The following is a 26,937-nucleotide window of genomic DNA, read 5'->3' as shown; positions in this document are numbered from 1 at the left end:
ATTCAAAATACAAAGATAATTTTCACTTAAACAACTACTTTAAAAATATACCTCAAATAAGGCCGGTCTCAGTAAAGCATTGTCTTCTCTGGCCTTACTAACAGATCTTGCATGCTAATAGAATCTGAGGGAGGATGGAAGACAAAACAAAGACACCCCCAGGAAAAGCAAACTTGAGAAAAGGGAAGGGACTAATCAGTGTGCACATGTGTAGAGTACCTGCCTATAGAAATCTGCAACAAACTACCATTTAAGAGTCACCCAAGCTAAAGTAGAAATGTTAGGTGAAGTAGTGGATAAAAACAAGGGGGGTGGGGAGGTGGCTAGAGAGACAGATGAGTTGGTAAAGCTTGTGCCATGCAAGAATATATGTTGGCAGTAGTTTCTGTCCTGCCCAGTCCCACAGCTGTTCAGTCCCAAAGAAACACACAGAGATCTACATTAATTATAAACTGGTTGGTTCGTTAGCTCAGGCTTTACTAACTCTTTTTTTTTCTTTTTTAATATTTATTTATTTGTTTATTATGTATACAGTATTCTTCCTGCAGGCCTCATTACGGATGGTTGTGAGCCACCATGTGGTTGCTGGGAATTGAACTCAGGACCTTTGGAAGAGCAGGCAATGCTCTTAACCGCTGAGTCATCTCTCCAGCCCTTTACTAACTCTTATATCTTACATTATCCCACAATTCTGTTTGTGTTAGCTGTGTGGCTTGGTACCTTTTGTCAGTGAGGCATTTTCACCTTGCTTTCTCTGTATCTGGGTGACGACTTCAGATTGAGCCTTTCCTCTTCCCAGAATTCTCCTCTTCTGGTTGGCTCCTCCTATTCTTCCTGCCTGGCTACTACTGGCCAATGTATTTTATTAAACCGTTACAAGTGACAAACCTTTACACGGTACAAGACCATTGTCCCACAACAAATAAAGACTTGAGTTTAAGCTCAGCATCCTTGTAAAGAAGCCAAGTAGCTGGAAACTGCTTGTAATATCAAAACTGGGGACAGAGACAAAAGGATTCCTGTGGCTCCCTGTCTAGGCAGTCTAGTCTAATGGGTGCCAAGCTGATGAGAAGCTTTATCTCGAAGGAGGAGGAGGACTCAAGCTTGATATCTGGCCTCCATGAAGAAATGTATCTGCACACAGATGTGTAACCTAACAAACATGTACTCACGTGTGTATGCACACACACATGCATACACAAATGGAAACAAAGAGAATGGCAGTAATATACTAAAACAATATCCTTCATTGTTCAGGTGAGTGTACAGGTAGGGGTCACATTTTACTTCAAACATAAGACTAAAATGTAAGAATAATCATATAGAAAATAGAAAAAAAAATGAAGAAAAATGGAAGGTGATGGGATCGTGAGACGTTTCGAAATATTTGTACACTGTGTGAAGATGTGTCACTCTGATTGGTTTGATAAGAAGCTGACTGGCCAATAGTTAGCGAGGAGAGGTTAGACGGGACTTCTGGGCAGACAGATGAATTCAGGGGATGCAGATTTTGCAAATGAGATGTGGAGCATGTTGGACACACAGTACCGAGGGGAGATAAAGAGCCATATAGCAAAAACATAGATTAATAGAAACAGCTTAATTTAAGGTATAAGAGCTGGTTTGCAAACAAGCCTAAGCTAAAGCCAAGATTTCATAATTAATAAACCTCCGTATCATTATTTGGGGGCTCACAGTTCAAAAAATGTCTGACACGAAAGACCTGCTACCATGAGAAATTTCCCAACTAGCAGGCGGCTGTGAAGCAAAATAAAGAAAATGCAATGCTAAAGAGGCCAGGAAAGAATGGGAGTTTTTGAAAATCAGAAATTATAAACATGATCATAGGAAAAAGTTAATCAAAAATTCAATGAGGATAACAATTAAGATTGAACATTAATTAAAACTAAATGATCAAATATTTTTTAAAATGTAGTTTGAGTCTTTAAAAAATATATACTATTCTAATGCTGTGTATACAGAAATCTTTAAGATAAAAGGGGCAGGGTATGGTGTCTCATTCCTATAACCACAGCACTTGAGAGGTTAGAACAGAAGGATCAAGAGATCCAGCCCAGCCTGGGCTACAGGTGAGATTGTTTTAACAAACAAGCAAACAATTAATTAATTTGCTTGTTTGTTTTTAATAAAGAATGTATGCGTGAAAGCAGATCTTACCTCTCTCTCCATACAGAAATCAACTTCAAATGGATCAAACATCTTGATGTAAGACCTAAACTGGGTACAGGAAAAATCACTTAAGGTACCAACACTGGTAAAGATTTCCTGGATGCCGGTTACTCACAAAATAATGCCAGCAACTGACTAATGAGACTTCATAATATTATAAAGCCTCTGTAGAGCAGAGGCAGCCTGCAGAAGAGGAGAAAAATCTTTGCTACTTACACATTTGACTGAAGTATTCTTATATTATATTATTATATCAAGAAAATACAAAGAACTCAGAAAATGAAACAGCAAGAAACCAAGCGACCCAATTAGCAAATGAAATAAAGAGGCTGTCCTCAAAGGATGGAATACAAATGACCAATAAAAATATGAAGAACACATTCAGCCTCGGTAGTCACCAGGGAGTTGCATACAGACTACAGTGAGGTTCCATTTTACCCCATTCAGAATGGTGGTCACTGGTAAAATGGGAACAGAAGGGAACGGTCATACACTGCAGATGGGATGCACACTGTCCAGCTACTATGGGAGTCAGTATGGAGATTCTTCAAAATAGATGCAGCACGACCCAGATATCATTCCTGGGTGTTTACCTCGAAGGCTCCTAGTGAATATGCTACAGAAATACTTGCATCTCAATGCTGATTACAGTTCTGGTCACAGTAGCTAAGCTATAGCACAAAAGTAGGAGTCTGTCAACAGAAGAATGGATATAAAAAGGTACAGTGTCTATACATAAGGGAAAAGAGGAAAAAGTCACAGTGATTTCAGGAAAATGGCTGCAACTAGAGACAATCTTAATTCTGTTGGTCCCAGGAAGGTAAATTATTACAGGCATTCTCTCATTGGTGGGCTTTAGGTTTTATACAGATATCTAAATCATATATGTACAGATGATATGAAAGTAATCATGAAATTGTCTAGGTAAAAAAAAAATACTGAAGTGGGAGGGGAAGAAGAAGGGAGTGGGAAACAGAACACAAGGCAGAAAAGTTTACAGAATATCATAGATTTGTCAAAATTGCCTTTTGTGACCTGGTATATAATAAAATGTAATAAAAATTATAATGCTTTAAAAAAAATCAAACATCCTGTGAAAAGTACCGAAGCAACTTTGTATTTCCCCCAAAATAATCAGACATGAAGGAGAATCAAAGCCTTTATGTAAGATGTTAGATTACGGGGAGACAGAAGTACCTTGTTTTATGTAGGCAAGATTGGTTTTTTAAAGATTGCCACTGCCAGTATAAAGTAGAAATGGTGTGATAAAACATTTGCTTCATAAGTATCTAACTTCTCAGAACATAATTGCTGATGACACTAATCCCTCACCTGGATGGGAAAACGAGAGCCTGAGCCATGAATACAGCCAAACCAAATACGAACTATTTGCACATGAACGCTGTCACAGTAATGAGCTAAGTAGACAAAGTCAGACAATGTTTCATCCTAAACTTTGTAGCATAGTCAAATACGATCATCCAGAACTTTCTCTGTTTTCTCTATACAAATGTGTCTTAGCAACTCTAACAAAGGAAAGTGTTTGCTTGGGGCTTGCTCACAGTTTCAGAGTGTGAGTCTGTGATCATCATGGCAGAAAGAAGGCAGGTATGGTGCTGGAGCAGCAGCTGAGAACTCTACATCCTGATCTACAGGAGGCAGGCGGGGAGGGGGGAAAAGACTCGTGTGGACTTTTGAAACCTCAAAGCCCACCTCCTACCAGTGACATAATTCCTTCAAGAAGGCCATACCTCCTTTCCAAACAGTTGCACTAATTGGGTACCAAGCATTCAAATGTATGGGCCTATGGAAGACATTTTCATCAAACCTCCACAAGAATTTATGGATCCCATGGTGCTTTTGTTGTTGTTTTGTTGTTTTGCTGTTAAGAGATATTTTGAATCACATTTACTTAGTGTGTACATATGCATGCACGCATGTGATTGTGTGTACATGCAAATGCCATAGCACACATGTGGAGGTCGGAGAAAACCTTTTGATGGTTAGTTCTCTCTTTCCTCCAGGTGTGTCCCGAAGCTTGAACTCAGACCTTTAGGATCGGTGACATGCACTGTAGCCTCCGAGTGCTCTCTCTCACTGGTCTGAAAAAGAAGCATTTAAAATACCCCAAACTGACACTTTCTCTCAATTGCCAATGGCTTTAGACATTGTCCCTCAGTATTTTATGAAATTTATAGTATGCTTACATACTTCATCTATCATAGGATGTAAGGAATCAATTGTCACATTCTATGTTTTGTATGAGGTTCATTAGAGAATCACAACTATTCAGGAGGCATCAGGCAGGGGCTTCCCCAGCAGGCAGTTGATTCCTGCTTATACAGGTCCTTTCAGCTCATCCTAGGGGTGAAATATTACAGGAAGTGCCTGAGCCATACAGAAGAGCTTCTAGATCGGCACTATGTAAGGCTCAGAACCAATAGGGTGGCTAGGAGGAACCAATAGTTGAGGGACAGGAACTCCCATGAAGAACTCAACCAATGAGCAATTCAGAGGTCAGGGAAATAGTATTAGGGGAATTATGAAAGAAACAGCCACGTTTGGACAGAATCTGCAGGACAGTACCTGCTTTCAGGCTAAGGCCTGATTTTGTAAGGTCATAAAACACACAGCTTGAATTTTACTACTCAGTCCCCAGGCACTTATTTTGAAGTGAGGGCCACTGCTTCTCAAAAAAAAAAAAAAAAAAAAAAAAAAAACTAGTTACCTGGTGGATCAGACTGCTTTCCCTGAGACACTGTCACAAGAGCTTGGCTGGGATTTCCTTGCTATTCTTAGAAGCCCTAATGTATTAGCGTGATTCATGAGTACTATCATTTAATCTGTACAATATTAATGCCAGCAACAGTCTCTTTAAGAGGGAGCCAATCCATCTTGCAGAATGGCTTTGGTTAGGGACCTCTGGACCAAGTAGTATCATTCCCATCAGTATTTTCGTTATGTGACTGGCAGAGCCCCTCATCCTTTTTCCAAGGACTTGAATTTGCTCCCAGAACCCCCAAAAGGTGGCTCATGACTACCACACCTCTAGCTCCAGGGGTACACAGTACAGTCTTCTGGCCTCTACAAACATCTATACACATATATTCACGGAAACATTCACGCAAGTTAAAAACTAATATTTAAAAAATATTTTCGCACTATTTACCAAAGAAATTGTAGTCTACTCAACTAGCAATAATTTGTTTAAAGCAAAAGAACAGTTCTTTACTTTTAAGTTTCACATGAGGAAGTACCCATTTATTATTCTGGAACCTAGCCTAGCATAGTTGGGGAAAAAATTCATCCTTATGAAGATTAATTTTTTTTTTTCTCTCTCTCTCTCTCTCAAAAAAAAAAAAACAGACTAAATAGTTGAATCTCCTATCTATTAACTATTTGAAGGAGTAGAATCTCAACCCTTCTGAGTTTGCAGTATTCACACCATCACGGTGCCTGTCTGTGGTGTAATTATAGTAAACTGACTTTAAACAAGATGAAACTGCCTGTTGCCTTTTGTAGGGAGCCGGACAGGATCGCCATTACAAGATGGCGCTGACATCCTGTCTTGTTGGAAATAAACAACTCCATATTTGGCTAAGCCTTTGGGAGCTGCGTGTCCCCCGCTTCCCGCATGAGCGGTGGATAAGGGTCCTTGGGCCTATCCCGATGCAGTCTGGTGTCAGCTGATGGTGGCAGCCAATCACAGGGCAACCCGTGTGCCAATTCCTTATATAAGCAGCTGCCTTAGTGCTTTTGGGGCCCCTCGTTTCCTGCCCCTCGTTCCCTGCCCCTTGTTTCCTGCCCCTCGCTTCCTGCCCCTTGCTTCCTGCCCCTTGCTTCCTGCCCCTGGCTTCCTGCTCTCTCTCAACCAAGGGCACTCCATTAAAGCGTGATCTGAGAAGAATCCTCGTGTGGTGGTTGTTCTTTCTTGCTGGTCGAGAAGTTTGCCGCAGCCTTTCACGGTTTTGCTTTTCTAAAGAAAAGTAATTTTCTAACCAAGAGTACACCAATCAAAGGTTGTGTTTCGATCTATCACAACATCATGACAGCAGGCACAGGAAGGAGAGAAACGATTGTATTCCCACTGAGTGGTGAATGGACTCACGTGAGACGGTCTCATTCTAATACATGAACATGATGCGTGGGTTGTGCGGACTCGCATGAGATGGTTTCATGCTAATGAGGTAAGAGCCTGGGGATTTTCTTTTTATATATGGAAACAGCAAATGAGTGGAAACCTGAAAAAGGAATATTTGTATAAACAAAATTGGTACACAGACAGTGAAATACTTCAGCGGGAAAGGGAGCTGACCGGAAAACACCAGCCGAGACCCTGCAGCAATATTGCAGCACAGTGCTCTCTGATGGTACAGGCACAGTCTGCTGAGCAATGTATTCTCAACAGACTCTCACATGACTTTCCAGGGCCGTTGCCTCTAAATGAAGCTCTTCCTTCAGACAGCTAATTAAAAAAAAAAAAAATCCGTTTTTGTTTCTGTTTTTCTTCCCAGTGCTGGGCCTGCTACTAAGAACCACACTGTCAGAGTCTGGTGGCGCAGGCTTGTCTGCATCTTTCAGCTTTGATTATGAAGCTTACGGGTCGTAGATGCATTGGCTTTTATTGGGTGCGTATGAACAGGATTAAAAAAAACGCACCAAACAAATAAAAAAAAACCAACCAAACAAACAAAACCACTATTTGTGGGTCCATGGGGTCGTTGTCACAGTGTGTCCTCTTCACATTTTACACAGACAGTTTTTGTCAGAACGTGATAGGAGAAACATGTTTTTACTTCACAAATCCCAAAGATAGACAACCAGGAAAGATTTCTTTTCCTTATTCCTCTTTGCTTTGCCCTTTCCCCAGCACTGAGACTGGGGCCTACAGCAGGTATTTCTGCAAGATCATTTAGGAAGCAGCCTCTCCCATTTCTTCCTCCACTTTCCTTTGTCTTCCCTGTTGTCTATAGATTATGGCCCATATACCACGGAGCTTGGGAAAATAATTGATTAGAAGAGCAGCTTCAAGAATAGAGTAGTTGAGTTTTGCAGTCATTCCAATCTAGTCTTTTAAGAAATGCATATGAATATCTTGTCTACCTGTGTGTCGGCACATGTGGTCTCTTCTGGCAGAGTCCAAAAGAAGATGTTGGATTCCTGATGCAGACCAGCATGAGCCACCATGTAGGTCCTGAGACCCAACACCTGACCTTTGGGGAAGCAGCAAGTGACCGTAACTTTTGAGCCATCTCCCCAGCCTCCACTGTCTAGCTTTGAATGACAACTTGTCTAATCATTGTGGACATCCATTAATCCTGATTACTGGTTCTCCTGCAACAGGCATGTTAGAGTTGCCTAGGGATTTTTTTTTATTAATTCCCAATACTGCTTCAACTACTTTCAGATTCAAATTACCCACAGTATACATTGTGGAGGACTGGGTGTCATATTGGGCACATATGTGTGATGTGATGATATTCTCTGGATCATATTGGTATTCTAATTCTTTCCACCAAACAGAATACTGCAGGAGTATAAGTGGATCAGGATCAACTCCTACTACTCCTCATACTGGAAGATAAATTACTTGAGGTGCATGCCAGCACCCTCTCTACATACTGAGTTAAATAATAGGCTCTGGAAATGACAGATGCTTTTTGTGTAGAATATTTTCTGTTGGACATCAATTCCCAATCTTGCTATGACTCATCAGCAGTGGAGAGTCTTAACGATGCTAAAGGACTAGGTTACACCTCCGGAGATAGGAACTCAATTGGCCTGCTCATCCAGCACTGACATTTTTATTAGAAGCTTCACAAGCAATTCGAAGATGCAATCAAAGTTGAGAGGCACTTCTCGAACTGTTCATAATGAAACAGGAAAGGCAAACCTGTGAATTTTGATGATCTGTTTTATAGTATGAAAAGCAGATATCTAAGCTTTCTTAGATGTTTGACTGAGAAAATTATTAACAAAATGGATATACAGACAGTGTGTGTCATCTTCAAAGTGGCAAAAAATTATTAGGGTAAGGAAGGGTCCTGGGGACAGGGCTAAACAAAATTTTGGTGAACAGCAAAGAACCAAGGAAAAGAGTCTCCAGGAAAACTGCCAGTGTCTGAGAGAGGGATGAAAAAGGACCTAGGACGGTTGGTTGGTACTATGTAAGGAAGGATGCAAAAAGAAGAAAGGGGAAGAGAAGATGAGAGAATCCGCAGCCGGGGAGGAGAAGAGATGACACAACTTAAGTGTTAGTCAATGTTTTTTTTTTTTTATTAATTTTTTAACTTCCCACTACTGTACCTGGTGCCATAGCTGTTTTTTCTTGGCCAATATTAAAACTAGATATCCAATACACTCTTCTCAGGTTCCATCCCATGAAAAATTTAAAGATGAATTATTACACTTAATGTGTACTTTTTACATTTAAATTTTCAGATAGATCATTTTTACAGGATAGAAATTTACCTCTAAATGGCATCTTGAAGATAGAAACACAGATAAAACAATAAATACAGAAACAAAAGCAAAATCTTTATTCTTTTGGCTCGATTGTAATGTGGCTTACTGCTCTTCACGGTAATAGCATTGTCCTGCATGCATTCACCAACACACTACAAGTCAATAGCTTTAGTATAAAGAATCTACACTGAGTGTTGTTTGTGAAACAAAGTGTTTTGTTGTAATTGGTAATATCATTTCGCTACCTGGTTTTGTGGAAAAGAAAGAAAGAAGGAAAGAAAAAGAAAGAAAGAGAGAAAGAAAAGAAAGAAAGAAAGAAAAGAAATACAGAGAAAGTGGGAGGGAGGGAGGGAAGAAGGAAGGAAGGAAAGAGGAAGGAAGGAAGGAAGTTTGGCTCCTATATCGTATCTGATACAGCTCTAGTGCCATGTGCATCAGTAAGATTCTATCTATCCATCTATCTATCTGTGTAAACAAACATTAGGAAAGATGATGAGTACTAGGGGTAGTGCTAGGTGACGACATCCATTCAAGCAATGCCAAGAGTATCATCCGCTCCCTTTGAAACTGCTTGTCAACGATAAGGCATTACTATTGAAAGCAAATTAATATTAGACTCGACTTGAGAATTGTGCAAGTCCACAGTACTAACAGCGAGAGCAGAAACTTCCACTGCCTCTCCGTCTTTCTCCCTTACTTTGTGAAGCGTCTTAATTAAGAAGTGTTAGGAACAAAAACTAACGATATGACTGTGACATCAACCTGAAGATACTTTTAATTTTTTCATTTTATGTACAAAAGGCTGAAAAATAAAGCAAAATGAACCCCTCCCCCCCTTTTTTTTACAATATTTATATTTTCTTAAAAAATTCTAACCATACGCTTTCAACAGATCTATGCAGTTTGCCACTTGTCTACATGGTCTGACTTCTCACCAGAGCGTTCAGTTAAGGTTGGGGGGGGACAAGGAACAGGGGAGCTCTTCTTCGTTCACTGTAACCCACTGCTGGGTCATGAAGAATACGTTCCTGATGGAAGGATTTGCTTCACTTCACCCTGACATATGGCTTCCCTTATAGACAGCGGAAGGGTTAAGATACAGCAGCATCAGCAAGAGAGACATGCAGCAGAGACAGCTTCAAATTCTAAGGGAACCAATGACACCATGTCACCTGTTGGAAGCTTGCAAACTATACTTAACTGTGGTACATATTTGATGCAGTTAAATACTGTGCTTAAATCATTTTCGTTTGCTCAAACATGCACCACGGGGCAAAATTACTATTTACAAAGCAGACTTGTTTTTGTTTTTAAAGTGACATACACTATGTCAACCTTACCAAGAGCAGAAGATGGCTAAACAATACTGCAGGAAAAAGCAGAATCAACTTCAGAAAGTGGCAGTGGGGATGGTTTTTGGTCAGTTCGGGTTTCTTAGAAAGGACTGATAGGATATTTTTTTTTTTGCCAAAGGACACTTATCAAAAAATGTTATAGTCATGCTGCCAGGACTCTGAGCATGTGATGGTCTCTGTGTGCATGTGTATGCATGTGTGTATACATGTATATGTATATACACGGCCATATACATATATACATATATACATGTACATATAATGAGTTATGTAAAAATAAAACAACTCTTTGATGGTTGTGACTCTACGAACATTTACAGGCACGTTAAAATTCTCCTGGATGAAACGCCTTAAAAATATGGATAGCTAGTGAAGCACCTCAAAAATCTAAAAACATCCCGAACTAAGAAGTCAACTCTTTCCGTGTGTGATGGGGTATGTTCACGTGTGAGTGAGCGCTGCAGCATGCCGTCATTGAAAATAGATCTCGTTATACATAGAGACATGTAGACTCCCCGCCTTAATCCCTCTCCCCAAACATAAACCTTTTTACAAAAATAGTCACATATAAGAGTAAACAACCCGTGAATTTAAAAAAAAAAAAGGTGATCAATTCACAGCACACATTTTGTAGAAATATGGCAGGTGTGGCAGTTAAAACACAAAACAGTGGTGACAGTTACTGCTATCAAGTGTCACGTGTTAAATTTACATAAAAATTTCACTTCCCTCCCCGTTTCCGTTGTTTCTATTGTCTGAGTAGCCATTGCTCTCCGCTCTGCAGTGACAGTTGGTTGTGAGAACAGAGACCTCCTGTCGGTGCTGTTTGTCTAGTGTAGTGAGTCCCGGCTTGCTGACCCCAGGTCCTGTCTTGTTATAGGCACTAACCTTAAATGTACACTTGTAAAGACAATCAGTTTGGCATAGACCTCCTGAGGGAGTCACGGTACATCACCAATGCAGGCTGTAAACAGTTGGTCACAAAATGGAATTTTCTTGTGTTTTTTATTTTTTTTTCAATTTTAATTTTGTTATTTACTTATTTACTTCTTACTTTCCCTGATATCTTTCCCTTTGTCCTCCTTTTCCGATTTGTCCTTTTCAAATTTCTCCTTTTCGGGTTTGGTCACGCTGTCATAGGAAGGTGGAGAAGTGGTGGAAGGCGTCACATCAGTTTTCTCCGGAGTCGAATTCTCATTTAGTTTATCAATGACGATGTCTTCTTTGATCGGCGTTCCTTCACCTTCTTTGCCTTTGTCTTTTTTATATATAGATGACACTTTCTTAACTTTCTGTTTCAGGAGGTAGCGCCTGTATGCTCTCTGGATGACGATAGCAGACACCTCCTCTTGTTTGCGTTTCAGAGTGGTGGTGATCGGTTCATAGGAGACTTTGGAGGGGTTGGAAGCCATGAACCGCTCTTCCATCTGGACTCGAAGGGCATCCATCTCTCCACTCTCACCCAAGACACGCTTTGTAAAAGCAAATAGGATGTCCAGGCAGTGGATGCGGTCTCCGCTCACCATGGGCAGATCCATGGCAATGAGCTGGACTTTGTTTGGCTTTGCGATAAGAAGGGGGGGATCCAGGGCAGCCGCAAAGTCAGAGAGCTTGCAGAACTCTATGAACTGAGTGGCGTCGGGGTCGAACTTCTCCCAGACCTCATAGAACATCTCAAAGTCGTCCTCACTCAGGGGCTCTGCGCTTTCTTCTGTAGCGACGCTGAAGTTCTCCAGGATGACAGCGATGTACATGTTCACCACCACCAGGAAGGATATGATGATGTAGCTGACAAAAAAGAAGATCCCCACGGATGGGTTCCCACAATCCCCCTTCACCGAGCTTCCAGGGTGATCTTTTTCAGGGTCACAGTCGGGAGGCCCGCTATTTAATATAGGTGCCAGCAGTCCGTCCCAGCCTGCCGAGGTGGTGATTTGAAACAGGCAGATCATGCTGTTGCCAAAGGTCTCAAAATTGAACATGTCGTCAATCCCAACTTCCCTCTTAACGTAGGCAAAGTTGGACATCCCAAAGATGGCGTAGATGAACATGACCAGGAAAAGCAGGAGGCCGATGTTGAACAGCGCAGGAAGGGACATCATCAGAGCGAAGAGCAGCGTGCGGATGCCCTTGGCGCCTTTGATCAGGCGTAGGATTCGGCCGATCCTGGCCAAGCGGATGACTCGGAACAGGGTAGGGGACACAAAGTACTTCTCTATCAGCTCTGCCAGAAACATTCCTGGAAAAAATGATAGCCAATAGTGTTAAGGGCAGCAGAAAAAAAAAGTTTTATACGATTAAGACAAGAACTATCTAGTTTACAAACTGAATATATAAGAATTAAATACCAACAAATACATATTTATTAATAGTTTTTACATGGTCATAATATGAATATGTGTGTATGCCTACTCTAACCAATGAGAACTGAGTTACAGTTCATAGAAATGTATATATATTTATGCATGTATAAAAATATAAGCATCACGTATGCAAGTAAACTACAATATTTATTCACTAAAATAATGAAAATATTTGGTGCTGTACCATTGAGGGAGGTCTTTATTCTAAATGAAGATATTGATGACTATTTTTCTTCATTAACATATCTTCTATCAGAGAAAAACCAAACTCTTAGAGGTCTAAAGATGTAACAAAGTTTAAAGTGGCTGAGCACAGAAAAGGATTTATACTTTTAAAACACGAGAACTATTGTTTGTGTAAGGGCTACAGGGTGAAGCATGTAGTTTTCAGCTCTATGTTCTACACAAGAACTCATGATGAGATTATTTCCTTCTCAGGTAGCTGAACACGTGTACCATAGAACATACTCTGGGGAGGCAGATTCACCCGCAATAGAACTCGAAATCTTGCCTAGATGACCAAAATGTCAACTTTTGTTTTCATTAAACAACATTTTCAGAGTCTTTCCTTCATAATTAACAGAGAGCCACGTGAACTAGTCTGCACGTTTTGACACGGCAACAGTACTGTATTCAACAGAGAGCCAGTAATTGGAGTAGTGACTGAACTTGCCCTAGGTAAGAGAGCTGATAAATAGTCCAGGAAGGGAGCCTCGAGGCATGGCTTCTTTACTCCCAATTCTGTCTTTAAAAATTTAAAAAGTGTTTCAATTAATAAATAAAACAAAAACCCCATGCACATTTGTGGGGTAGCAGGTCATATTTCTATACAAGTATATGTTGTCTAACATTTTAACACCTTTATCTTGAAAATGTTATCTTGATAGTAAACAGATTCAGAATCCTTTCTTGCCTCTTTAAAGCATGAAATGTATTACAGTTATCTGTAGAACTCCTACGGTGCAGTGAGCTTCAGAACATTTTGCTTCTATGAACTGCAGCTCGGCTTCCCTTGGTCAGCTTCTTTTCATCTCTCCCTCCTTATACTCTCCAGCCTTGGTTCACCATCCATTCTCACCTCCTATGAGGTCAGGGTTTTGTATTCCCCTTCTGTCTGCCTCACAGAACTCTGTCCCAGTAGGGCAATGTTGGTGAGAGGTAAAAACCTGGATACACACTCTCCTCCTTGTCTTTGTGCTCCTGTTTCCGATAATCAGAATAAAACCATACACAAGGAAACCAATTACAGGACCGAAAGAGCTAAGATGCTCGGTGGTGAAGAGTCCTCCTCAGAGGATCGAGGGTCCACTCCCAATACCCCCAGGGCAGCTCACAACTGTCTCTAACTCCAGTTCCAGGGGATCTGGTCCCCTCTTCTGGCCTCAGTGAGCCCTGCATGCGTGTGGCACACAGTCATATATGAAGGCAAAATACTCATACACATATATTTTTTTTAATGACATGAATATTCTGACTGTTTTATTGATGCATACAAATGTTAATAATTACAATATACTTCAGTTTAAATATAAATGACATTATGTCCAAGAAAACTGTGGATCTTAATTAAAAATAGCTTTTGCTAAAAATGCAATCATCATCTAAGCTGTTGAAAAATGCTGCAAACTGACTTGCCAAGTGTGGGGCTGTCATGGCCTGCAGTGTGGACAGAGCACATTATATCAAAAGTGTAAAAACATGAGGTACGCCTGGACACTCTTTTTCCCTCTCAGTATCTATATTCCTATTCCTCATGTAGGCCTAACCTGGTAACTGGGACCTCATTCAGTGGTAGATTATTCTCCCCACACGATAGGGTCCTGATGGTTCCTCTCAGTATCAGTAATTAATAATTAATAATAAAATAAGAGCCAAGACTTTCCATAAATCCTGTTATATTTGCTTTTAGCTTCTTATTTGATATCTTCTACATGAACACTTAATATGTTATGAGGAAAATGAATCCTGAATACACTCTCCACTTGTAAAAAGAAAAACTCTAAGCTATAGAGAGTTATCTGAACTTCAGGAAACCGTGAAGTCTGTGTGTCATATGTATATAAATGCACACATACACTATTCCAGTTATCAAAGCGATCATGTCTATATATTATCTGACTACTTTTAAGGATTTATGCATAAGTGAGTGTTACTTGTTTATTTGAGATTTATATATATATTTTTTAAGTATAAAGTGGTCTGCCTGCACATGTCCCTGAGGCCAGAAGAGGGCACCAGGTCTCATTACAGATGGTTGTGAGCCACCATGTAGTTGCTGGGAATTGAACTCAGGACCTTTGGAAGTACAGCGAATGCTCTTAGCCTCTGAGCCATCTCTCCAGCCCTACTTGTTTATTTGGAGCAGTAGCTGTTTATATTATAAGAACATGATGAGTACAGGAGACAACCTAAATTGTAGTTATTGGATTTGAAATTGAGGCAAGATAATAAAAAGAAAAAAGTATGTAATTTCATGAACAGATGAAATAGCAAATAAGAAACACCAAGAGGAATGGACTATTAGGCTTTATCTAAAATTTTGAAATTTTAAGAAATATCTTTACCACTTTTAATCATGGAGTATAACTATTAAATACTCTTTCCCTCTTTTTTCTTGTTTTTGCTTTTTTTTTTTTTTAAGACAGGGTCTCACTATGCAGCCCATGTTATCCTGGAATTTGATATCTGTCTGAACCTCCCAAATATGGGGGATTTCCCCCACATCTGGACCTATTAGGTAAAGGGGTAAATGCTCCCCTTCTTACCTACGATGGAGAGAATGACCACCACAAAATCAAAAATATTCCACCCAATGGTGAAGTAGTAGTAGCGGAGGGAGATGAGCTTCAGCACGCACTCGCCCGTGAACAGCACGATGAACACCAGGTTGATCCAGTAGAGGATGTTGGTCATCTCCTGACTCTGGTCGTCAGTTTCCACCATCATGGTGACCATGTTGAGGCAGATGAGGATCATGATGCTGATGTCAAAGACTTGCTTGGTTACAAAGTCAAAGACCATCCCTTGAAATTTGTTCTGAAACAAACAGCACAGACAAGCACACTCACACATGTGTTAAGAAGATCTTACCCACTTACCTGGTTCTGACTCAGTAATAGGCAAACTTATCTTCTGTGAAAGCATACCATTCTTGGGTTATCTGTTGTCAACAGTTGTTTGTACTGGGATAGCCAACTTTCCCCAAAGTGAATTGCTTCATGAATATTAGTCACACTATGAACTTTATAAAGAAGAGTATTAAAAATAGCTGATGGTCTCAGTATCCCAAGCATCAGTATGTGATTTGGATGGACAGTCAGTATTTGCAGTTATAGTAAACATTTTTACTCCATGTGCTGGGAGGTGGATAGGAATACTACTTTTAAAGAGTGAATAGATACTTGTCTTAGATTTCCTCTTGCTTTCTCCCCAGCCTCCTTCAACTATGTTCTAGTCTCAAAGCTTCATTATCTTCCATTGTCAACTTTATAATAGTTAGACTTTAAATTATAAATAGGTGTTTTTTTTTGTTTTGTTTTTCTGTTTTTTTTTGTTTTTTTTTTTTTTTTTTCCTGAGACAGTGTTTCTCTGTGTATCTTTTGCTGTCCTGGAACTCACTCTGTAGACCAGGTTGGCCTCAAACTCACAGAGATCCTCCTGTCTCTGCCTCCCAAGTTCTGTGATTAAAGGTGTACACAGCACACCTGGCTTTAAATTATAGTTTAAGAAAAAGAATATTTGTGAGAAAACTGATATAATTAGTTAATCCAGATTCTCTTAGAAGCAACAATTGGTCTTTATTTTGTCAACATGACTAGACAAAGTTCCTTCAGATTTCTTGCCAATATAGCATCTTAATGGGATTGCCTCAATGTCCAATATCAAGTCTGAGTCCCTACCAATACAAATATTAGGGCACTGGGTATATTAAAAGAAACTGCGTAGTCCTGGAGGCTTGGCTGTTGGAGGAGGCTGCTAGTTAGTTCTCAGTTGCTTAGCTCAAAAATAATTACACAGAAACTGTATTAATTAAATCACTGCTTGGACTATTAGCTCTAGTGCCTTATTTGGCTAGCTCTTATTAATTTAACCCATCTCCCTTTAATCTGTGCATCACCATGAGGTCATGGCCTGCTAGCAAAGTTTTAGCTCATCTGTTGCCAGCAGTGGCTTCACGGCTTCTTTTGTCTCCACCTCCTTTCTCCCAGTTTTCCCCACCTAGCTCTGTTCCCCTATAGCTCTGCTACAGACCCAAAGCAGTTCCTTTATTAACCAATGATATTCACAGCATACAGAGGGGAATCCCACATCACTTGGCCAACCGAAGCACATGTTTTATAAATTAACCTGGGTCCTAAACCCTAATTACAAATCCTCAGTCCCTCTTTACCATTCTTTTACCTAATACTCTTTTTTTTCCCTTTTTTGTTGCTGGGGGAATAGCAAAGTCAATTAGTGTAAACATATTCCTAATCAGCTTTATTCATTTCAAACTTGCTGGGTTCCCATGTTCCTTCCTTGTGTCACTCATCACCTGATAAACTCAGTTCCTTTTCTTTTCTAACCTGAACTCTTCATTCTTGGCTCACATCCTGTGCAATTTATTCTGCGCTCAGTCACTCTCTCCTTTCCAGAATGGTTTTCACTACACTTCAGACTTAATGTTTTAATTCTAGGAAACCCTTGCTCTACTTCTGAATTATTCTCTTCTCTATTCAGTTTTGGCTGCTGAATCCTACAAACTGATGCCCCTGAACTTCACCTCACGCATCCTACACGGCATCTCCGAGCCTCCCATGGGTATAGCGACAGTTCATCACTCCTGTTCTTAACTTACAGTTTCCATATTAGACGAGTGGACCCCTTTTCATTCCACTTCAGTAACAGTCCTCAAACCCATCCGCTTTCCCTCTGGTGTTAGCTATCTATGGTCTCCAAAGTAGTTCCAAACTTTGTCTGCAATGCACACACCACCATCTTTGTCCAACTTGTAAAACCCAAATGACTTGATCGCTTTAATGGTTTCCTAGAGGTCTTAGGATGGAGATAACTCCTATAGATGCTGACCCATTTAATTCCTTTTTTATCAACAGGACCCAGATGGACTCCCACTCTCGGCACTCCATGTGGCTTTCCTGTCAAGGCTTTCACCTAGACAAGGCTCAGTCTCAACCATGCAGCTAATTGATACTTCTTCATTCTTCTTGGCTCCGTAGTAATGAATCACTTCAAGAAAAGCTTCCCCTGGTTAGTCAGCTCTCTTTTTCTTAGCGGTATTCACAGCTAAACGCTTCTACTCCTTCTCTGGCGTGTTCATTTTGTCGATGCATTACTTGGACAGTATTTTGACTAGCCCTGTGTTATCATTGCTTTAGCACTTCCTTCCAGGTCCAGTGCTCTGCTCTGACCCTCAATTCCTTCATGCAATTCCTCTGTTCTCATAAGAAGATTCTAGTTATATTGTTAACTAAGGAAATTATGTTTTGAACCTTGAGTATACTACTTAGTAATTCAAATGTACCCCCCTTATTCGTAATAAGCTTATTCCTAAGAGTATATATTTCACCAGTTTCCCACTATTCAAAGTGTATTATTTCTTGAAGATTGGGCTCAAGTTTTACTTTTCTTATCTTTTGTCTAATGTGACAACTCACGGTCTCTGAGTTATTGGCAGGTTGCCATACTGAACACTTTATTGAACCTAGTTATTTATTGCTGCCAATGGATTCATAAAATCAAGAATCTTGGAGAATACAAATTGTTCTTAAACTGTTGGTACTGAGTTGGAAGAGCACCAAGAATTAACAGCTGATGTGTTCCTTCAGAAATGATGGAAGAACTGAGGGACTCCCTTAACAGTCTCCAAAAAGAGCTAACAGTAACTTAAAATGGCCAATAGCACTTTAGGCATCCATAAAAACTACAGTTGTAATTGGTTGTTGTAAGAATGTAACTTCGCTGTATAGAAAATGCTTCATTTTACATCCTTTGCTAGACATGCCATGATGCTTCCATAATCTTTTAACAAAAATAATCTTCCCATGTAGAAGGTAAAGAAAAGAAAAAGGTTGGGAAGGGCGTCAAGATGTAGAAATAAGCCAAAATAATTTTCATTTGTGCAGTGGTTTGAATAGTATAGCCTCTTATATTTGAATATTTGGTCCCCAGCTGGTGGAACCATTTGGAAAAGAGTAAGAAGTGTGGCTTTGCTGGAAGAGGTGTATCACTCGGGGTGGGCTTTGAGGTTCAAAATATTGGCACTATTTCATGTTAGCTCTCTCTGTCTCTGTCTCTCTCTGTCTCTCTGTCTCTCTGTCTCTCTCTCTCTCTCTCTCTCTCTCTCTCTCTCTCTCTCTGTCTGTCTCATACTTATGGATCAAGGTATTAGCTCTCTGTTACTCAGTTACTATTCCAGCACCATGCCTGCCTGCCTGCTGACATGCTCTCTGCCATTATGGTCATGAAGTCTAGCCCTCTGAAATGGTGAGCCCTAAATAAACTCTTCTACAAGAAAAAAAAGAAATAAAAAAGAAAGAAAAAACAATGAGCAACTGGAAGAGCTATGAAAGCCTTAAAAGGTATGGCATGGCCCCACTTTAGGACCGAGGGGTTGGAGAAAATAGAAATATTGGTTGTATTTAAAAACCAGAAGAAAAAAGCCTGGGACTGTGATTGATTCGTGATCCCATTCACCCTCTGAAGCTGAGTAGGCAGGGAGACTATCTAAGCTGTGCCAATCAAGAGAAAAGACAGTCAGAGGCTGTCCATTGTGTGCACGTGACATATGTAAATATCATAATAGCTTCCCTACATTATAAGAGTACTCTCAATGTCACTAATTCTCTGGGGTCTACAGCCATTTGTGATTAAAGACGTCATTCACATGTGTTTTACATGATTGTACATAACATATTATATACTAAATAATTTTGACATATGCACACACATGTCATATGTTTAGACTAACAAGTAAGATATAAGTAAGGGGTTGCAAATTCAGAAAAATACTCCTCTTGGCACTTTGACTGTGAAAATGGCAGACACCGTCATGCTCACTGTCTCACTAATAAGGAAGAACTCTGTTCTTACAGCAGGTCGAGGGATAGGCTTCTGTGGTTTCTTGGATCCCAGCTTCTTCATCGCATTGTAATACTTCTTCTGTTCTTCTGTCATAAAGATGTCCTGACCTCCAAAGTAAAGAGAGAAAAGCAAAGCACTGTTAAAACCATGCTCTTTACCAGCTGGGAAATCTGTCTGCCTGCTTGTGTGAAAGCCGGCACCCTTATGCTGCTAATGATGCTCCCAGTCAACAGGTTCGTTACATCATAGCACTGCTAATGATGCATGCACTCAGTCAACACGTTCGTTATGTCATAGCTCTGCTAATGATGCACTCAGTCAACACGTTCGTTACGTCATAGCTCTGCTAATGATGCACTCAGTCAACACGTTCGTTACGTCATAGCACTGCTAATGATGCACTCAGTCAACACGTTCATTACGTCATAGCACTGCTAATGATGCACTCAGTCAACACGTTCGTTACGTCATAGCTCTGCTAATGATGCACTCAGTCAACACGTTCGTTACGTCATAGCACTGCTAATGATGCACTCAGTCAACACGTTCATTACGTCATAGCACTGCTAATGATGCACTCTGTCAACACGTTTGTTACATCACAGCACTGCTAATGATGCACTCAGTCAACACGTTCGTTATGTCATAGCTCTGCTAATGATGCACTCAGTCAACACGTTCGTTACGTCATAGCTCTGCCAATGATGCACTCAGTCAACACGTTTGTTACGTCACAGCACTGCTAATGATGCACTCAGTCAACACGTTCGTTACGTCATAGCTCTGCTAATGATGCACTCAGTCAACACGTTCGTTACGTCATAGCTCTGCTAATGATGCACTCAGTCAACACGTTCGTTACATCATAGCTCTGCTAATGATGCACTCAGTCAACACGTTCGTTACGTCATAGCACTGCTAATGATGCACTCAGTCAACACGTTCGTTACGTCATAGCTCTGCTAATGATGCACTCAGTCAACACGTTCGTTACGTCATAGCACTGCTAATGATGCACTCAGTCAACACATTTGTTATGTCATAGCTCTGCTAATGATGCACTCAGTCAACATGTTTGTTACGTCATAGCTCTGCTAATGATGCACGCAGTCAACACGTTTGTTATGTCATAGCTCTGCTAATGATGCACTCAGTCAACATGTTCGTTACGTCATAGCTCTGCTAATGATGCACTCAGTCAACACGTTCATTACGTCACAGCACTGCTGTGAGCTCAGTCAACACGTTTGTTACGTCATAGCTCTGCTAATGATGTGCCCAGACAACACGATCATTACGTCATAGCAGGCACATCCATACACTGGAGCCTTCAAAGCGTTGTATCTGAATTACAAGTGACCTCAACTCTTTTCTTTTTAAATTTTATATTTTCAAGGCAGGGATTCTCAGCATAGCACTAGCTGTCCTGGAACTCACTGTCGAACAGGTTGGCCTCGAACTCACCGAGATCTGACTGCCTCTGCCTCCCAAACGCTGACATTAAAGGCATATGCACCACCACATCTGGCTGACCTAATCTCTTAAAACTCATGAAATCTCAAAAGAACTTCTGAATGTTGCGTCGTTTCCCTTGGCAAAGACATTCTGCAGCACACTGGACCCAGCTCGCGCTTCACAGCACAGAGGGAGTCTAGATATACTTATCTTCTTCTTCTGTTGGTTGAAGTTATCTATGATGACACCAATGAACAGATTCAGTGTGAAGAATGAGCCGAAAATAATGAAGATGACAAAGTAAAGGTACATGTACAGATTGTCTTCGTATTTGGGTTGCAACTCTACCTAAAATATGGAGAATGGTAACCATTAGATTGCAAAGTTTCACAAAAAGTACATCATTGAGTTTTCAAAGCTCTAAACATGAAACAGACAAATACCGGCCAGATTTCAGGAACCACCACATCTAACATGCCTGTTGACTCCTGCAAGACTATTCAGTGACTTGAGAAAATGAAAACATTCATGCAAAAGCTTAAATAATTATAGTAATCTCACTAAATAAATCCCTAACCGACTGAGAACATTGATTTCCTCAATGAGCAAAGATCTCAACACGTAACATGGATAGAGGCACCTCATCCCACAGCAAAGATCTCAACATGGAACATGGATAGAGGCACCTCATCCCACAGCAAAGATCTCAACACGGAACATGGATAGAGGCACCTCATCCCAGAGCAAAGATCTCAACACGGAACATGGATAGAGGCACCTCATCCCACAGCAAAGTCAGAGTCTCATTGCTCTGTTTTAGAACAGCTGATATTTACTTTCCCTGCCTAGTCCTCTCACTTGTGAAATGGAAAAACTAGACCCTATACCTTTTAGAGTAACTTGTACATGTTAAATATGCTAGTATATAGAAAAGTGCTTAAGGCCAAGATCAGCCAGTAGTGATGGATAGGTGTGGAATGTTTGATAGTACACACTTCCCAGGCCAGATAGAAATGACATTGTCCGTGTACTCATGAGTAGGTTGGTAGGGTTTGTCCTTCCTGATAGTGCGTATAGTGACCCGCTCTCTCCAATAGGCAGTTTGCATTACAAAGATCCTCTGTGTTGTCCAGACCTTGGAGGAAAATGAATGATAACAAAAGCTTCTGATATCAAAAGCTCAAGTCTCCCAAGACACTTCTAATAACTCAGTTAATCAACCATGGCTGAGAAAGAGTGCAAACTGTAGCTTACTGTGTCATGACATCCATTTTGAGGGTGTAACAAACATATTTTTAAATGAAATATGATAAAGTAAAATGTAAAATGATTGCAAAACTAAGTATTATTGCTGATCATTTGACTTATCTATGTATATGTATCCCTAACACAATTATATATTTTCAAGTTTTATAAATTAAATGCAATATATTAAAGTGTCTAACATATAAACTTAAGTGATATACATTTTTGTAAGAAAACACAATTTGGGTACTTCACAAATCCTGATGTGTTTATTCTTCTGCAACATAGCCACTACCATCACTGCTGGCAACATTAGCCTCCACTTTTGAGAGTTGATACCTTGATATTTTTGAACAGTAGGTTGATTTTGTACCAATCTTGAACCAGTAAACGAAATTGTGGTGTATGTGCAGTTTCTTTGCATTAAGGCATCCACATTCACTTCTACCACTATATAACATTTACTCATTGTTATTATTTTCCAATTAATTCCAGTTCTGTCACTTCAAAATCTTCTCACTTCTGTACATAGATTAACTATCCTATGCACTTGTACAGGCGTAAAAATAGCTTAAGAATATGCTGCAAAAAGACAAATATATATCAGGGAGATCCACTTGCCTCTGCCTCCCAACTGCTGGGATTAAAGGTGTGTGCCACCACCGCCTGACTGTCAAATAATATCTTAATGCACAACTACTTTATTTTATTCATCTAGTGGTGTATGTGTGTGTGTGTGTGCGTGCTTGTGCATGGATGATTAATGAAAGCAAAAGCCAGAACCTGGCATGGTGGCACAGCCCTTAATGCCATTACTCAGGAGGAAGAGGCAGGCGAATCTCTATGAGTTCCTGGCTAGTTCCTGGTCTGCATAGAGATTTCCAGGTCAGCCAGGGTTACACAGTAGGAGCCTGTCTTGAATAAATATATTAAATAAAAAATGAAAGTAAGAGTGAAAGCCAGGAAGTCTTTCTTGTTGTCTCAGTTAGCTTTTGTCTTCCGCCATATGGGTGAGTGTGAGAGCTTCAGCAGCAGGCAGTTTCTGCTGGGTTACTAACAGAGACGCACAGTAAGTTGTATGCCATGTAGGCTGTTGCTAAGGTAGAAATAGCTCTGGATGAGCTAATCAAAAAGGTAGAGAGAGGACCAGCTTCTGGTCAGAGTTCATAAACATCTGCATTGTATATTTTGAACCTTTCTGCTTCAATAACGCAGTTAGTGCCAAGCACACGAGGCTACGGTGTAAAACAAAGCGAGATAATGTTGAGGTAGCCCTTGGTATCCTAGGTGACAAGCAAAACCTTACTAACATGATTCAGAAAACACTCGCTGTTAGGATCCCTGAGGCACTGCAGGCTGTTTAGCGCTCTCTGGCTCTGATGCGTGGTTTTATGAGCCTGATATAAACAACTCAGGGATTTTTTTTTTTTTTTTACTACAGAGAGCTAATTACTGGTGCAGAGAAATCAGAAATAATACAAAAATAAAAGAAATAATACAGAGAGTATTCGGGGGGCTCTAGCAAACCAGAAGCCAGTCCATTCCAAAATGCCACTTTCTTCCTTGATAAATTGTGTGAAATGAACAAAAATTGAAGCAAAAATCTCCACTGCGTTTCTAAGGTCGATTTTGCAAATCTCTGCCTTCTCTCCCACACTTCCACCTCCAGCAGGAGACGCTATTAGGTTTTGGTTTGTTTGTTTTGTTTCCTGTGTTCCCCGCCATTTGTCATTATTAGTCATTTCCGTCCTCTGAGAAGATCAAATGCTGGAGGAAACTTATGGCAGATGAAAAATATTGCCCAGAAGACTTCTGTTCACAAAAATAAAATGTCTCATTTTGAAAATACAATTCATAAAAATTTAAGCAAGCATCAGGGCCCAAGTTTACTAGAAAAGTCAAAAGAAGACACGAAAAAGGAAAAAGGAAAGAAAAGAAGAAGAAATCACAGTGAGGGGCCAGAGGGATGGTTTAGCAGTTAAGGTTAAGGTTAAGAGTATTTGTTGCTTTTCCAGCGGACCAGAGCTCAGCTCCCAGCACTCACAAGGAGGTTCACAACTGTCTGTATCTCCAGCTCCAGGGGATCTAGTTCCCTCTTCTGGCCTCTATGGGCACCAGACACACATGTGATGCACAGACATACAAGTAAGCAAAAAATACTGACACACACACACACACACACACAAAAATAAATCTTAAAAACAATTTATAGTGACTTGAGAAAAACCTTGTAACTAAAATTTGAAAAACTGGCTGGTTTCAACTCTCTGGTTACTAACTATTTTTACAGTTACTATTAGACCTTCAGCATGTTAAAAAATTTCTACTCTGTAAATAAAGATTGGGATACCCTGTAGAAATTTTCTTAAAGAAATAATATAAGTACTTCATTTTGGTAAAATAGCTGTGTCCTGTAAATTGATCTGTAGTTATATCATTTTTGCTGTGGTTTGCCATTGATGATTTACAATAATATGGACACATTCATTTGATCAAAGCAAGCAATTTCTTGCCTAAATGGACTTACATTTCTTGAGTCAACAGCTGCATACATGATGTCCATCCATCCTTTAAATGTGGCCTGTAAAACAGCCAAAATGTTTACTTTTCCTCTTTATTACAATTCAGAAAATAACTTATCAGGGTAGAAGTACAAACAAAAGAGGAAACTAAAACCCCAAAAGACAGTTCTCTAGATATTTCCACCACAAAACAATATGGCAATGGATTGGGTGATAGATAAGCTTCATTTGACAGCACATTACACAGTGCGTGAAGGTTTTAACACATCCCATAGTGTTCTACAGAGACAAACAACTTAAAAATGTCTAAGTAGTTAACAAGATCCATTCAAAGACATTTGTATAACGTGGTTTATGGCTATTATTTAAACTCCGTGGATAGTATTTGGTGATAGAAGCAAAATTTTGTGAAATCTTTTGGCGCATATTTAACATGTATAATGAAATCCTGAATTTCCTTCACAATATACGATCACGAAAGTCACCTCAACAGCCTTTGACTATGATATAATTATTAGAATGATTGTTATAAGGAACCTAGGAAAGCACTTCAGGAAGATTATCAGCATACGATAATTACTCTATATGTGCATATCCTCTGCCTTTAGACATTCATTGACTGATAGACTTAGACCAACATCACATACAATGGTCATAAGTAATGCTGCAATTAGAACCAGCACATTTCCATGTGCAGTGTGCAACCAGTATGTGAAAGAGAGGGGAATGTAGACATGTTTGCACACACCGAGTATGCATTGTATTTCCTTTGGACACATGCCCAGGACTGGAATCCCCAGATCACATGATGGTTCTTTTCTACATTATTGAGGGCTCCCTGCAATGCTTCTCATAAGCCTTACTAATTAGCATTTCCACTAGCAGTTTGCAGGTTGCTGCAAGCATGGTATCTGTCTTCTCTTTGATGACACTTATTCTAACAGCTCTCAGGAAGCAGAGAAAGACGACTTTTGACACATGGCAAGCAACATGAAGGCGGCCACTTACCACTTGAAGCAGAGAAAGATAGCCAAGTCCCACGTTATCGAAGTTGACTTTCACGTTCTTCCACCTGGCTGTCTGGTTGCTCTCTATGAGAGCTTGGCACTCACTGAAGTTGTTGACCACACTCACGTCGAACATGTCCCCAGTGGTGTAGTTGATGCAGTGATAGAACTTGCCGGCAAAGAGATTCACTCCCATGATGCTGAATATTAGCCAAAAGATCAGGCAGACCAGAAGCACGTTCATTATGGATGGGATGGCACCCAGAAGAGCGTTTACAACAACCTGGGCAGGAGGAGAAGGCGGAAACCCCTGAGAGGACAGGTATTTATGTTCACTTCCTTTCAAATGTTATTAGTAAGTCATGATTTCAGCTTGAGAAATGGCTGAACTGTGGCTCTTCAAGAGGACCTAGACTTGGTTCCCAGCACCAATGTCAGGTGGCGAACATTCTCCTGGAACTTTAGTATCAGGGATCTAACACCTTTTTCTAGCCTCAAGGGCATCTAAACTCATGTGCTTTACATCCATATATACTCTGTCACATGAACATACACTGAATATAAACAAATATACCTTAAAAAAGAAAAGAGAATAAAGGTCTGGAGAGTTCACTGAATGACTAATAGAATTGCCTGCTCGAGAGGATCTAGGTTTGGTTCCCATCATCAACATGGCTGCAACTTGTTACACAGATTCTGGCACCCTGTCCTAGCGGCTAAGGCTAACATACACACATATGGTGCACATGCATATCAGTAGGCAAATATCCATACGCATAATACAAACTATAAAACCTTATATAGCAAAGAAAATAATGGTCAAATTATAGAAAAAAATACTTCTCTCCTCAAAGTTGAATGTTCGTTAGAAGTACCCAAAAGCTTTATCTAAAAATTTTAGATCAAAATTTAGAATTTCAAAATTCTAAATTACGGAAGAATATGAAATGAATTGCATTATGAAATGTTTTCTTGGGGGTAAGCACATGTATGTAACAGATTTTCAGCAAGAAATGGAGATAATTAAAATAAACATGTAACTAAGCCCACAAATAATGACATAAATGTATAAGATCATCTGAACAATCAATATTTTAAAAATGGAAAGTGTGCAATGCTGTATTGTATACGAAGTGTACAATACCAAACTGAGAGCAAGAGAGAACATTTGAGCGTCCAATGTGATACAGAGACCTCCTTATCACACTTGAGACCTCAGATTTGGTCCCAAGGCCAAGAAAGAGGAAGCTGGTGA

At 40.0% G+C, this 26,937-nt stretch overlaps 1 protein-coding gene across 3 annotated transcripts in view; it reads right to left on the bottom strand.

Moving 5' to 3' along the window:
• Nucleotides 1–8,444: 8,444 nt before the first annotated feature.
• Nucleotides 8,445–26,937, bottom strand: part of LOC121433273 (sodium channel protein type 2 subunit alpha-like) — a 116,001-nt gene continuing 97,508 nt past the window's right edge. For all 3 annotated transcript variants that reach the window (XM_041631637.1, XM_041631639.1, XM_041631638.1), the window contains exons 22-27: nt 25,684–25,965; nt 24,681–24,734; nt 21,119–21,256; nt 19,463–19,567; nt 15,139–15,409; nt 8,445–12,249 (exon numbers count right to left, since the gene is read on the bottom strand). In XM_041631637.1, coding sequence (XP_041487571.1) covers nt 11,054–12,249; nt 15,139–15,409; nt 19,463–19,567; nt 21,119–21,256; nt 24,681–24,734; nt 25,684–25,965 — 2,046 coding nt within the window. In that variant the 3' untranslated portion in view covers nt 8,445–11,053. The remainder of the gene's footprint in view (nt 12,250–15,138; nt 15,410–19,462; nt 19,568–21,118; nt 21,257–24,680; nt 24,735–25,683; nt 25,966–26,937) is intronic.

This window comes from Microtus oregoni, unplaced genomic scaffold (assembly GCF_018167655.1).
Source record: "Microtus oregoni isolate MIOR12 unplaced genomic scaffold, Mior012 000037F_ref0000500, whole genome shotgun sequence".
Taxonomy (NCBI): domain Eukaryota; kingdom Metazoa; phylum Chordata; class Mammalia; order Rodentia; family Cricetidae; genus Microtus; species Microtus oregoni.
The sequence above is the reverse complement of the archived record's forward strand: the minus strand, read 5'-3'. Positions and strand labels throughout refer to the sequence as shown.